At 41.4% G+C, this 15,765-nt stretch overlaps 1 protein-coding gene across 1 annotated transcript in view; it reads right to left on the minus strand.

Annotated features, from left to right (window-relative positions):
• Positions 1-15,765, minus strand: part of LOC138267136 (polycystin-1-like protein 2) — an 835,832-nt gene that overhangs the window by 434,199 nt on the left and 385,868 nt on the right. The window contains exon 17 of the mRNA XM_069215990.1: positions 8,184-8,309. Coding sequence (XP_069072091.1) covers positions 8,184-8,309 — 126 coding nt within the window. The remainder of the gene's footprint in view (positions 1-8,183; positions 8,310-15,765) is intronic.

Here is a 15,765-nt window from a genome sequence, read left to right on the forward strand (position 1 = left end):
AAACCAACACATGAAATGGTTATTCAGGCTACCATACTTAGTCGACTATTGTAATTTTCTGTTTCGTGGCTCCCCAGTAGGATCGATTACTAAGGCCCTCATTCAGAGTTTGATGGTCGAAAAAGGCTGCCTGCCAAACTCCCGCAGGTCAGGAGACCGCCAGTGCGTTCTCCTTCCCACTGGCCCTATTCACAGTTTCCTCCTACTGGCCCAGCAGGAAATGCACAACAACATTAATGCAGGCTCCTAATATCGCTGCCGGCAATGCTGTTGTGCGTTGGGTGCACCAGCACCCGTCACACAAATCACTGTCTGCAAAGTGATTTGCGCGATGAGGCTGGCCAAGGGGGGCCCCCACACTGCCCATGCCAAGTGCATGCCCCCCCTTGGGCCCCCTTTCACCCCGTCTCCACCAGCATTTACATGGTGGTGAAGATGCCAAGTAAACTCTAACAGAGAGTGGAGTTGTAATCCCCAGGGCAGCGCTGCTTGCAGCGCTGTCCTGGCAGATTGAGACCGCCGGCACCGCCAGGCCGTCTGGCAGCTGAAAAGTGGCAGTGCTGGTGGTCCAACAGTGGCGCTTTCACTACGGTCATAATGTCGCGGTCAGACCGCCGCTTTGGCGGCGGTCCAACCATGAAACTGACGGTCTGGTGACCGCCAGGATCATAATGAGGCCCTGAATTACAGATGATTCAAAATGCAGCTGCTAAACTAGCCTTGGGCCTTCCTCGATAAGTCTTCTGTGCTCTGGATCACTTCCTTGGCTTTCAGTGAATAAGCAAATCATTTAAAAATCTTTTTGCCATATGTTTAAAGCCATACATGGGCAAAGCTCTCTCTGTCTGAGAACCAAATTCAATATCTACACCTGTTTTCCTCTCCTAAAATCAAAAGATTCACACCTGCTATGTGTCCCGCCTTTTAAACGGACAGGGTGAACAGGTAGATACTTCCCAACAGTTGCAGCAAAACTTTGGAATTACCTTGTGATGTCTCTTCATAAAACACCAGAACTGTTTCGCTTTAGGAAAGGCCTGAAAATGTGGCAACACAGGAATTAACATCCTTCTGTTACCAGCAGTGGCCCTCTCTCAGTGCCAGGACTCCTTTTGTATGTAATTAGCTACTTCCCACTGTTTGACGTCCCAGCCTTATGGTGGTGTGCCCCAAACCTTTTTCTTACTTACCTTCATTTTTATTGCTGAAATTTATTTTTATTAGCCTGCTGACCAGTGCTAAAGAGCCTGTGCTCAGTACCCTAAATATGGTATAATTGGTTTAAATCTGATTGCCATATTTTAATTTACTTATAAGTCCCTTATGGAAGAACTAGAGAGGCGGAGGGTACACAGTGAATGGTTGCTTGCATGCAATTTTCAGGCATCTGATATTGCTTGTGCTATTGGCGACAAGCACACATCTGAAAAGGTCACACCGGTAAGGAGTTGAATAGATGAGACCACTGACCAAACCAAAAACATTTGGCTACATTGCTTCAAGATTTCTCAGATCCCAGCACTCACATGGACTGGTGCTAGTCCACTTCTCTGTAGATCCCTGTGAGAAGCTTGTATTTCTGGATTGTGTGCTTCAGAACTTGACGCTAGTATTTACTTGATGCCTGCTTTTTGGCTCTGTAAAAATGTTATGTGTGATTGATTGTTTAGCTGAATGCTCTCACCATTGTAAAAACATGGACCTCTAACCCTTACAGCTGTAATTTATTTAGCCCAATCACCTTCTTACTGTATTTTAGTAATGTTGTTTGCAGCTAGCCTGTTTGACTTGTGTTTTCTCTGCCTGACATCCGCATTTGACTAATCTCAGCTTTAGAATCATTCTGATTATGATAATTGACTTCTCAGGCTATTGCAGACAAGAAAGTGCCAAACTGTAAATCATGTCCAAAAAAATGCCTCGTTGATAGAGGAAATTATGTGCTCAAATGGCAAAATACAAATTTGCTTTGGATCATGAAAATACTTGAATAGGGATATTGCTGAGTTCTCAATGTGTGATTCTGGATATGATTGTTTTGTTGGTGAATTAGCCAGTATAATATGATGTTGTTGATTCCAATGTCTGTTGAAAGGAAGATAGGAACTTGATGGCCAACATTATCCAAGGTTGTGGAGAGTTCAAGCAGCACCAGAAGGCAGGGATCACCACTTTATGTGATCCGATGAATGTTCTTCAATGACCAGTGTAGCCACCACAACAGTAATGCATCATGGATTGAAAGCAGAAAGGTAGCTCTGATAGCTCTGAGTGTTCAGTTTTCAAATCACCCTCATTGACTGCAAATCTACTGGTAGTGAAAATCTCCTAAATTTGTTTTTCACTACCGCAAAGCATCCCTGCCCCATAGGATAACATTGAGTTGCCTTATTACTTTCAATAAGTGCTAACATTTGATTGGGACCAGGTAAGCATTTCATGTTTGATATCTATGAAATTGTAATGAAACATTCTCTTTAATGGTAAAGTCAGATTTTACATTCCAATTTTCATAATGACACTTCTAAGAGGTGGGCATTTGCATGCCCTTAGCCATTTGGTGCCTACAGCCTGTCTTGTTCACATGACTGGGTGTGACTCACAGTTAGACCTTGCAAATTCCTCCCAAACAGTCACACAATAGATGGACTAGTTGTGCCTGAATGGGCCATCTGCTGACAGGATGGTGGGGGTGGAGCTGGGCATAGCCCCACTTGCAACTGAATAGGCTGTTCTCTGCCTTCACACAAAGGGCTTTATCACCTCCACATTGTCACTGCAGCCAGTTTGAAGCCAGGCAGAGGAGTCAGGAAATTCCAAGCACTTCATTGAGAAATCTCTAGAAACGTCTCCCAACTTCAAAGGAGACACTAGATGTCAAAATAGGAATCTCAACCCACTCGTCAGTTCGCTTTTTGGACCTGGGGAAGGACTCTCAGAGGACTGCCTGCTGCTATGACCTGCTGTGCACTCTGCAAGACTGCTTTCCTGTACCTGGAAGGACTGCTTTGTTGCCTGGAACCTGCCTTGAACCCTCAGAGGCTAGCTCTGCCGTTTGAACCCTGAATAATCACATAAAACCAGGACTACCAGAATGACTCGAAGGGCTAGTTTGCTGGCCTCCTGTTCAGAGTAACAGGGACATAAAAAGCTCCCACCATCTTGAACCCACACCTAGACCCAGTCTGAGTGAGTCCTGAACCCTGAAGGAATATCCCAGCAGTCCTGGACCCTTGGTTGAGGTGCTTAAGATGCGCAGGTAGGCAAAATCCAAAACTTGGAACTATTACATTTTTTGGGTAAAAACTGCTTTGAGAACTGAGGGAAGACTAGGTCCAACCTGCTCGTTGATCTACCCAAGTTGGAACGTTAGTTGACCTGACTCTGCGGCTGCTCCCACTACGTTCAGCAGCAAATCATGTTCAGTGGTCCTTCGCCAAAGGGGTAACCAAGCTTCTTGAACTGTCTTTGGCTACAGCCTCCTGTTTCATCCCGCTGGAGAATTTTGACTTCCAAGATACAGACTAAGGGCCTGCGTACGACTTTCGGACCACCAAAGCCACACGGATGTCCCTGTTGCATTACAATGTTTTCCCCGGGCTGACCATTGGAGAAATCGTATTACAATGTTTCTGACGGTCAGCTCGGTGGAAACAGTACGGCAGCATTGGCTCTAGCTCCCTTAGGAAGGCGATGCCAATTCCATCGCACACAAGCACCCTCAGAATGCACACTGTCTGCTTAGCAGACAGTGTGCATTCTGAGGGTGCTGGCAGGGGGGCCCCTGCACTGCCCACAACATGGTTGTGGACATTGCAGGCCCCCCCCTGGCCCTCAGCACTGCCTTCCTGCCAGCATTTTCATGGCGGTGCAACCACCATGGAAATGCTGGCAGAAAGGAGAGTTGTGAACAGCACGTGGTGTCAAACTTGGCACTGCCGTGGCTGACCGTGAATCCAACCACGGATCCAAATTGGTGGTGGCAGCAGTTTCCAAATGGTCCAACCGCTGGGATCATAATCTGGCGGCCTGACCACCAGGAGTGCGGCGATCTGATCACCACCGTGAGTTTGGCAATCCTCAGATCACCAAACCCATAATAAGGACCTATGTCAGAATGTAGAAATCTTCACTGCAGCTTCGATACAAGACTCCCTGCTGACGACAACATTGGTCCCTCCTCAGACACATTCAGCCTTGCCCCACTGAGCTTTACCTTCTCACAACTTCTTTTCAAAATTTCTTTTAAGTCCAAAGGTATGCGCTGATTGGGCCCAATCCACTTCTTGTGTCCGACCAGTGCTCCATTGAGATCAGGTATATTTTTTTACTTTGACCTAGTCTCTCATGACTAGATGTCCGCTGATGGTGCTTTGAACTATTAGGGACTAGTTTTTACTAAAAAGTTTAAAAATTCATAACTCTGCATCTGCACCCAGCCTCAGTGAGTCCTAAACCCCCAAAAGGTCTCCATACACTCCTGGACTCTTGGTTGGGGTGCTAAAGGTGACCAGATGTCTGTGATTGGGGCTTTTATCTTTTAGGCGCTATCTTGAACCTTAAACTTTAAAAATTCATAACTCTGGTTCTACTGATTGGATTTTTGTTGTTTTTTGACGTTTTTTGTCAAATAATTTTTTTAAATGTACTCTATTTTTCTAAATTGGTGTGGGATTTTTCTTGTTGTGTATCACATTATTAATGTTTGTGTGCTCCATAAATTTCACATTGCCTCTAAATTAAGCATGACTGTTTTCTGTGCCAAGCTACCCAGTATTAAGCACAGGTTAATTTATTGAGTTCTTGTGGTTCACCCTGTGATGCATTGTGGTTGTTTCTTGACCAGGGCACAGGGCTCACACCCTAATCAACCAACACCTCCATTTCCCACAGCTGCACTATAAATAGTAGTAACATTTTCTTGAGTTTAGTTTTGAACACGACCATCACTGGTTTTCCCCACATGGTTTTTGCCACGTATCATGCAAATTTTTGAATATTGGAGCTCAAAGCAGAGGGAAGCGAATGGAATTAAGAATCGTAATGCTCGGAGTGATGTAGCAATACTTCATCCGGAAAACTGAACCGTGCAATCTTGGCAATTCTAGGTGTAGAATTGCCACATCAGTTTATTACCACAGTTATGATCAGCCCCTATTTGTTTTCTTCCTATGCCAATATTTTTTTGTTTTATTCTTTCCTCTACAGTTAAATTTTTCTTATTTCTATTGTTCGTTAGCTGAAGAAATATGCTTCTTTTGTGGACGCAGATTCATGTGTTTCTCAATGAGGCCCAGATTTACTAACATTTTGCGTTGTGGTTGCACCACTATTTTGGCACAGCCACGAAGCAAAATGGTAGTCAATATTTACCAAGTAACACAACCTTTACACAAGAAATGTTGAAGATATAGTGGACACAATGAAAGTTTCCCCATTAATCAAAATAATCTATTTGATATTATTTCAAATTCAATAATTTAAAATAATTTAAATTAAATGGAGAAAGAATGATAGAACGAATTTTGGACTAAGGTTTGATGGCCTGCTCATTTTAATAATTTAATATGTTTTGGAAATAAAAATAAACTGAAAACATTTGTAGAAAAAAACAGCCTACTTAAACTGATATAAATATTTTCAAAGTAAGGTAATAAATAAATTAATAACTGTAGCAAGATCTGGAAAAACATAAAAATAGAATTATTACAAGAATGTGCGGTAGGGGTTTGGCAAGACCGTCTTTTTAACATTTATCTTGAGTTAGATTAAATAAAAGTAGTAAAGTATAAGTAATTACAAAATAAATACTGTGTCGTGCACATCATACATCACTTTTTATATGCTTTAGTAGGTCACCCTAAATGGGATTGTGTCACTGGAACCAAGATATACTTAGCTGATAAGCCATAACTATTACAAAGTGACTCCTGGGTTGCTTGAGTTCTGGTTTAGGGAGGGCCTGGCCTGGCAGTTCATTCTGGACTACTCTATTAGAACAGCATCAGAAATGATTTGTATATGGCTGAGTCCAAACTGAGGTGGCATGGTGTGCAAAATAATGAGGAAAATAATGATGGATTTGGATGCAACTGCAAGTAATGACTAGTGGTTGGGATTAATTCAAGCATCCATCCATTACTTTTTGTATGCTTTAGGATGTCACTTTAAGTGGGTTGTGTATGCCCAGACATGGGTCCTGTGCACAGTGTGTCCCTGGAACTGACTGATGAGCCCTAACTAGGGTGACACCGCTCCTACGTTGCTTGTGTTCCGGTTCAGGGAGGACTTGGCCTGGCAGTTCAGTGTGGACTGTTCCCATTGAAGCAGAATCAAGACTGATTTGCATATAGCTGGGTCCCAACTGAAATGGCTTGGTGTTCCAAATAATGATGGACTGGAGTATGGCACTGACTAATAATCAGTGGCTGAAATTAATTCAGTCATTCCATTCATCACTTTTTGTATGCTGTAGTGTTTCGCCCTAAGTGGGATGGGTATTCCCTGTGGTGGCTCCCATGCAGATTGTGCCACTGAAACCAAGCTATACCTGGTTGATGAGCCATAAATAGGGGGCAAACCCGTCTTAGGCTGCTTGTGTTCGAGTTCAAGGAGGACATGGCCTGGAAGTTTGGTGTGAACTGGTCCCACTGGAAACTGATTTGTATATGACTGGGTCCAAACTGAGGTGGCATGATGTGCAAAATAATGATTGATTGGGATGCAACCCTGAGGAATTACCAGTAGCTGATAATAATTCAGGCTTTCAATCCATCACTTTTTGTACGTTTTATCACATCAAGAGGGGGCATGAAGAGGGTTGGAAAGTTCTATACATGGGCAAGAGGGAATAGATTTAAGATTTAAAACAATAATATAATAAAAACAATTATACAATACCTGGGATTAAACACATTGCCATTTTAAAGATAAATGATAGGTTAATTAACATTACCTTCATTTAGCCTTATTGAAATTTATTTTATTGTGCACGAAAGCAGACCAACAGACAGACTAAAAATTTCAAAAGAAAAACAACAAGGTTTAGAACTAAGTAGTGTCAAATCTAATGACAAAGAAAATGTAAAACTGTTCTGTTGCATTTTGCTCCATTTTAAAGACTTCAGTTCCTCCAAAAGCTCCTAGATGACTATACCAGCCCAATCTCCAAATTCCACTCTTGATAATTCTGACTCAGAATGTGAGTGCCCATCTCTCAGGAGACATTATTTTGCTTTCAGCACAAATCGAATCCTCACAAATTCAACCGAATTTCAATTGGAAATCTTTAATTAGGGCTAAATGATAGATTGAAAAGAATGAACTGGGAATCTCACTGAAACTTTTTTGAGTTGGAGACGAGCAAATCAGCTTCCAGTGCCTGGAATTCAAAGGCAAGCGCACTTGCCTACATAGAAGGCAGGGCCAAATAATTGAGAAACATTTCTGGATAACATCTTAAGACATGGCTTAGAGTATAGATTTCTTAATATGAATAAAATGCACTGACAATATTCCTTAAAGAAAACAGCTGTAGGCACTTCTTTCTACTTAATATCTTCCCGCAAGTACCAACTCACAAGAATCCAACTAGTGGAGCACTCCAAGATCATGAAGAAAATCGAGAGGGTGTGACAGCATTTAGTGGGGCAACAGTCAAAGGCATATTTGGAATCTGCTCAGCGAGTAGAACTATTTCAGGGAATAAAATCCTATTCACTTTAAAGTAAAAAAATAGTTAGTACAAATTCTCTAATAAGATAAAGAATGTCGCTGGAGTGCCATGGGGAAATGAGGAAATTTTATCAGGGCCCGCTGGTCTATGAGGTGCATAGTAAAATATTGGTGGAATAATATTGAAATAATAAAGTTGAAAAAAGACTACTAAAATTCACAAAGGACAAACCAAAATGGAGAGCTGGGAGGAGAAGGGGTGAAGGGTCTCCCCAATGTCAGAAGAGCTCAAGAATATTCACATTGAAGAATACCAGTATTTTGCACATCAATAAATTTATCATCACAATTTCCACAAGGAACTATTTAATTTTATACAAAGGACCTACAGAGACCTGAAAAGCATCTTGGATAGTTTATCTGGGGGCCCATTGTGCGTGGTCTCTTTTCAAATAAAATTAGGCTGCATATAGTATGCCAAGGTGCAGTTTCCTTTGCTCTTTCATTACCTGTGCCGAGGTAGAGAGTTCTTCACTCTTGTATGTAATTTCTTTCAGTGCTTCGGACATCACAAGAGCGGTCTGTATGGAGGTCACGGGTACATCAGACAAACTCGCCAACATCGCTTCTCTCAGCTTGGAATAACATGGGCAAAGAATGCAGATGTTATGTTAATGACTTAGGAACTGTATAGCATATACAAACATTGTAATTCCCTTGTTGGTAGTGGTGCAGCTGGGATTTGGCTGCTATCTTTGACCTCACAATGTTGATCTATACATGACCATGTTGACACCATATTGTGTGCATTGATAACAAGCTAATTATAAAGTGGTGCTCTAAACATCAGTATCACAGTGCATTCACTGTAGACTAGTACTTAAATGTGTGTTATAGCCATCTTAAACAAAGTGTAATCATTTATTTTGATTTCATGTTTCCTTATGATGTTAGAGAATAGTTATCATTGGAATGATAATGAATTTCATAATAGATATGCTTTAAAAGTTGTAGGCTAATGTGTAAAATGTAGTTCCCCATCATATTTACTGACCTGCATTAATAAGTTATTTTACTTTTGCAATTTACTGTAACATGAAATTAGAAAAGATTTATTAATGATGATTTTATAATTGCAGTCTTTAAATGTGTTTGCTTAACATGAGTAAAGTGTGTCATTTAATTTCTATTCTGCTTTAGTTTAGCCATATTGATCTACTATGCCTCAGACCTCACAAAATGTGGGAAAGCTGTTTTCTCTTTGCTAATGTGTCATTTCTTTCCAGATGTTGTTCTCATAAAATCTTCATTTGGAAAGAACTGCTATTGTTTTACTCATAGAGAGCCTGAGACAATAACTTTGAGGGCAGTAAACGGATAAATAGGGAATGTAAAGACTAACATAATTCATAATTGTTGCAAAGTTGCACAGGAGAGCAAAGATTGACACCTTCCCATGACGGTCCTGGGAGCTTGCCTGGATGTTGCAGATGTCTGTTGTATTATGTGCCATGACTGGACAATGAAATCATTCGATCCATATGATGTTACCAATGGACAAATCATCATTCACTTTGGACTTTAATTTATCATTTCCAGTTAGCTGGAGTAGCAGAGATCCCTTGGACTTTGAGAGCTACAGACCTCTCTGCCCTTGCCCCACACTTTCCCAATGCTTGGTGAGAAGACTTAGATTTTCCTTTGACCCATGAGAAGACTCTTGACTCAGCTTCTGAGATGCCGGCACCTTCCCATTTTACTTACTTTTTGCCAACTTTAGATAGTTTCATTTTGCCCCAGATGTCAATTTTCCAGTTTATTTTTGTCCTTTATTTCCTTTTTACCTTTTGTCCTCATGTTTTGTAGCCCAGCACATGTCGATTAGTGACTTGCTTTTTGAGGGCCCCCCTTTGCTTAGTTAACTATTTTAGGTGAGTCCTAGATTGCTCAAATGTTTAGAGGAATTGGTAAGCGATTTTTTTAGAGCACCAGATTTTACTTTTATCGTTCAGATCAAATTTTACTTTAGTTGTTCTGCATTGCTTTGATCAAGTGCCTAGTTTGTCTTGTGCTAATCAGACTCAGATTCTTCCAACGTCTTGCCTATCTGATGGTAATATTGCATCTTTATAGTTTGTTTTTGAGAATCATTTACATTAATCTGAGTATACGTTTTTAATAAAGCCCTTTAATTTTATTTCCAATTTGGGTTTTCATTGTGTGGCCAAATTGGTCGTACTGTAAATTAATTGTTGATGGATTGTGATGTTAATCACTCTTACTCCCTGCTAGGGTGAAAAGATTTGTCGACCTCGTTTAGAGCATACCTGAAATGCTCCACCAATAGTTACAGATATGTGCAAGTCATAGAGCAGAGGGAATACCCATAGATCAGAGTCTGGTTCTATATTGGTGAAAGTAATAGATTATAATGGTGTTGCAGGAGGTTGGAGGCTTTATTAATTTTTTGTGTGGAACACCCAGTGTGTTGAGTTGTACGGTAGGAGTCTTCTGAACAACTTGTATGAATAAGTGGTAATAGTAGGAACGTGCTTGGAATCTTTGCTCTCATAATGTGGTAAATAGGATAAACACGTCAGGGAAAACAAGATCTACACACAAACTGTATCAACAATTTGCATTCAGCCATGCCCTCATTGTTAATGATTAAGGCCATGGCTGCATATATATTTCAAGAGGAACGCTGAGACCCAAACTTTGAAACACATGATTTATTAACTTTTTTGTGTGTATCCTACTTAGTATGAGCAATATAACAAAAAGCTGCCTATGTCCCAAACAACACATGGCTTTCTGGCCAAGCTATCAAAGCCTTGACAGAAACCAACACATTTACAGGAATGACAGAGGAGTACCAATCATACGCAAGAATTCCATACCGACCACCAGCTTAAAAGACTGTTGAGCCATAGACTGTGGTGCAGCATAGAAATGGCTGCTACCTTTGATGTCACAATGTTGATCTACATGTGACCATATTGAAAGTATAATGAGTTAATTAATGACAAACCAATTGTGAAGTGGTGCACTTGGAGTCCATATTGAGGTATATTCACTGTAGTGTTAGAAAAGAAATGTGTGCGGTATAACCATATTAATTGAAATGTAACCATTTCTTATGATTTGTAACAATCCCTATGTAGTTAGAAAGTGTTTACCTTTTAAACTATAATGATTTTTATAACATGTGTGCATTAATGTTATAGGCTAAGGTTGAAGAGATGTAGTTCTCCATCATATTCACTTACATGTTTATTTTGTTTTGCCTTTATTGTAAGAAGAAGTTTAAAAGAGAATTATTGCTGAAAATTTATAATTTCAAAAATGTATGTGTAATGTTATTTTTTTGGGGTTATTTTCTTGCCTTTAATGTTGTTTGGTAAACACAGATTTCTTTGGGGAAATGACTGCTGCTTGTGCAGTACCTACTGGTAATTGAGTAGTGTTTTCTTAGTGAACTTTGCTTAGTTTCAGTGGAGGAGGGAGCTGGACCCAGAATCAGTTTGGAAAGGTTGAGTGGGATGGGACTGCTCATAAATGTAGGAAGACCCCTAAGTGTGCCACATGCTGCTGATCAGCGGCAGAAAGATTCTGCCATGTTGGATTTTACTGAGGATTGTGCACTGTGGGATAGCTTGCAGCAAGGCAAACACAACGTGCTGCAAAAGCAGGAAAGTTTGCCCTTGGGAATTTGTTATCCATTGGTCAGAGAGTGTCCACAAGTCACACCCATACACTGGCTAATGAATTGAACACATGTATCACCTCACCCCCAGATCATCATAATGCTTCCTGTGTATGTGGCAGAACAAATAGGAGTGTATCTGCTGTCTGCAGCCTGTGGGGAGAACTGAAGGGCTGGACCTTCTCCTATCTGTAACCAGAACTAAGAAGTGGTCTCCAAGGGTCAGTTAGCTGAACTACAGTGTGGATATATGGAAATCAAAAGCTGAAATGGATACAGGGACATCAAAAGCTGAAAGAGACCTTTTGCGGGAGTGGTCAGTTGACCAGTTACAAATGGACTTGCTGGTGGCCTCTGCTATAGTGTGTTCTGGTGTCTAAGTACTGTCTCCTGGGGCCTTAGAATTGACTAAGATGAACTGCTCTAGAAGGTCTGAAAATTGGAGATTTATAAAAAAATGTATCTTCCAAAAGTTGGCCTAGCTGGAAAATACTGAGCTTCAAAATAGAGACCTAGTCCGAAGGTACAAATCTTGACCAGGTGAAGGCACAAAAGGTATCCGCGCAACGAAAGAATTTCATCAGCTATGGATTAACTTAAGAAAATGTGTCAAGAATTTAGCAACACTAAAAAAGTTCTTTTTTATTCATGTTGTGGGGCTGTATTTGATGCCTGTTTGTTTTGTTGTTGTACTAAAACCGCTTTCATCTGTTAGACAACATAGAATTGTGTCTCTGCAGGATCTAGTATTCAGAACACGGAACATTGGGCACAATCAAAACTGCTTTAGGGTGTTTAGCCTTTCACAGATCCATATCACATGCAGCAGAGATTCCTCTGAATTAGCACTTTATCTACATTGGTTGCTCCTTTGTCTATTCCAGCATCCACACAAGTTATATTTTAGTGGTATCAAGCCACAACCCAGCCTCATATGTTCACATTTCGCCATGTTGCAAAGAGGCAGACTCAAATAGACTGGCTGGGACCCCAGCATGTAAAGATCTATTGGCCAACTGCTGTGCGCCTTGTTCTTTAAGTACCGCAGATCTTGATCCAACTATAATGTTTTTGCGTTCTTCCATAACAGTTTTGCTATAACTTTATTCAGTAGATTTGCAATTAAGAGATTTTCTGCATTCGAAATTTTTATTCCGCAAAAGTTGTTTTGTCATACTGATTCCCGCTGACTTTAGAGTCAGTTTGTGTTACCCGTTCCCCTATTGACTTCAGCACCTTGGCAACTGTTTTTGCTAGCTGAACTATGACCGTAGTCTTGCACGTAACACAGAATATTTGATTATGCTACTATTTTCTCTCCTGCATGATGACACAAAAGCTCTAATATCAAAGTGTGTGGTTTAATTAACTCTTTTCTCCAAAATGGGACTTTTCCAAAGAGTTGGTGTACTCTACATATAAATTTGTACACATATAGTAGACCGCCTAGTACCTCAGATGATAGGATCAATATCCTACCACCTTAAACAATGTTATGAACAAACTATTCAAGAATCTAATTTATGGAGTGCATCGTTGCACAGCGACTAAGATGGTCCAAACTCTGTCCAGCTATTTCCTAATAGCCCACTGTCACAGGCGTAGATCCCTGTGGTTTTCCTCCTTCTGTCCGTGGGGTGAGTGAGTCCAGTTCATATCTCATTGCAGGCTGTGGTGGTGCCAGGTTGCCACCACAGACCGTTGTCAGAATTAGGTCCCTCTTGAGGAGCTGGTGCTGATGGTGCTTCTGTTTGATGCAGTTGCTTAGGCCTGGGGGAAGTGCATGCTGCCTGCTGCCACATTGTCTGTTAGTGAAAGTTTGTTGGAGGAATGGATGCAGCCAGTGAAGGAAGGAGGTGCAGTATGCCGAGGGCAGAGGTGGGTGACAGACAGTGCCTGCTACTGGCACTGAATTACCTTCTGAGACGCGTCACCTAGTCTTGGTGCAAAAGGAATCTTGGATACCACTAGACCCCTCTGAGCAGGATCAGCTGAGTAAGGCAGACACTATTTTCAACTGTGTGTGCTTACAAATAAAATATGAGTACAGGATCTTACTATAGGTATCATGAAAGGACTGAGACTGGGTTGAAGATGTGACCATCTTGTATGGGGCAGTTTTGTTCTACTCTATAATCTGATCTTCCCACAAGGAACTTGCTGCACCTTATATCTCATTTATGTAAACACTAACTTCTAGGGTGCCAACTGAGGCTACTTGGACTTGTCACGTGGGCGCTCATTATCCTAATGAGGCTGCTGGATTTGGGCAGCAGTATCACCAGAATTGTGTGGAACTGAGTCCAATCCCACACCATTTAAAAACTGTCGGCTTAATCTGTTTCCGGCCTTCTAGCAGAACCTCATCTCCGCCCAAAAGCAGGGATGATTTGAGGCAACTGGGTGCATGACAAGATGACTTCTTTGGGAAATCGTGGTGTATCAGAGCTCATCCTTATCTCTCAGTTACATTAGTCTTACACATGCAAAGACAAGCAGAAGCAGGAGATGGTTCAATAAGATTTATTGAAGCAGCTGTGTCTTAGATAAAAGGCCATGAAAGGCAATAATTAGATGATGAAACATAACAGAAGCAAAATGGTGTCAAGAAAAGTGGAACACAAGAAAAGTCCCATCATACTGTCACTATGTGTAATATATGCGGTTCCTACCTAAGCTATGTTAGAGCCCAGAATGATAAGCCCTAATCTGCCCTTCAGGATTTCCCCCTGGGAAGACATCATCCCCCATACCTGACCAAGGAAGCCTGTTGTCTATAGAGACACCATCCCCATGTGGACCAGGTAACCAGTAGTTTTAGCAAGCAGCTGTAGCAAAGTCAATCAGCAGGCAGTTCTGGTTATCTGGCTGGAATCTCCCTCTAACGCACATGGGACAGAGAATTGGTTCTATAATAAAACAGCTGATGTTCTAAGAAAATGTCCCCACGTAAGGATGTGTGTGTTTCTGTGAATAATGGAGACAGAGTGTACCACTTTGCCGGCAGGCCTATCTCGCTGCAGCCTTGAGGAAAGCACAAAGTGAAAAGAATGTCTTGCTGAGAAACACAATGCTTTCCTAGGCAAAAGAACAAGTAGATAAAGGAAATAAAACAACACCACAAATGTGGCCTATTCTGAAATAATAAAAATGAAGAAGAATAAATGTAACAGGGCTAAAGGGCACACGCGGCAGGCCTAGTTGCTATAATAACACGCCCAGAAACAGCACTAAAATGGCTATACAGCAGTCTCACTTTGGACTCTGGATATTTTGTCATATTTTAATGGTTGTTTCTTTGCTACAATGTTCCTGTGTTTCATACTACAATCACCACTCTGCAGTCATCCACTACTCCACCAGTTGGTCGATTTGCATGCTGTAAGTGAAGACTAGTTTTCTTCTACTAAACTATTGTCTCAGATAGCTGCTACAGTGGACACCAACTGGTTGGTACTCAATGGTGCAGACCATGTCTTCAGCAAATGAGAATAGCCCACAGCAGCTGAAGAGTAAGTAAGGAACTTAATCCTCTGAAGAGTTAGAGCTACTAGCGTTGTAAACTCCTAACTGGACTTTTCTTGCCGCACAAATTACAAGAAAGAAAACACAGTGTGATCGGGCTATGTAAAATGCAGCGCGATCGCGCTGAAATTGAAAACGGAAAAACCGAGCGCGATTGCGCTATGTAAACCCCAGCGCGATCGCGCTGCATGGAAAATAAAAAGATAAAGTAGTCCGGAAACCATGCTGAAAACATCGAGCCTCGAATGGTTTCAGTAGTTTACCGGTGCTGTGTAGGTGGGCTAAACACCGGAAAAGGCATGACGTATGCATGCCTTTCACAAATGATAGCAAGTGGATTTTGAAAAGCAAGCCCACAAACCAATGAAAGTGACTGACGTGACATGGGCGTGGTTAGAAGCCCAAAGAGAGATTACAGCATGGGACGGAGCGCTTTACGTTTGCCCTTAAAAATGAGAAGTTGGGAAAGAAATGGAAGGGCGTTTGTGTATAGCCATACCACTGGGACAAGCATGATGCCAATTGTTAATACAACAGAGTATTTCCAGTTGGACAACATGGTGTCCAAGAACACATGCTGTTTCAGCAAAATAAACTCCAGGAGGCTGATATTTTGTTACCATACAGGCCAAATCATATTGATATATTGAATCATTATATGAGTTATTCTCCTAACTGGCCACGTGTTTTCAACCTTCCGTGAATATGATCTGGTGCTAGGAGGTAACTTTACCGAAGTAATTTACTCAGTGATGGATCACTCAATTGCTGAATGTTCAACTGCTGCCAGATCAGTGTAGTAGTGACTGCTTAGAGGGATATAATTTCGCTGTTACCTGGAGGCTGCTGGTGCCCTAAAC

This window comes from Pleurodeles waltl, chromosome 12, assembly GCF_031143425.1.
Source record: "Pleurodeles waltl isolate 20211129_DDA chromosome 12, aPleWal1.hap1.20221129, whole genome shotgun sequence".
In the NCBI taxonomy this organism is placed as follows: Eukaryota; Metazoa; Chordata; class Amphibia; order Caudata; family Salamandridae; genus Pleurodeles; species Pleurodeles waltl.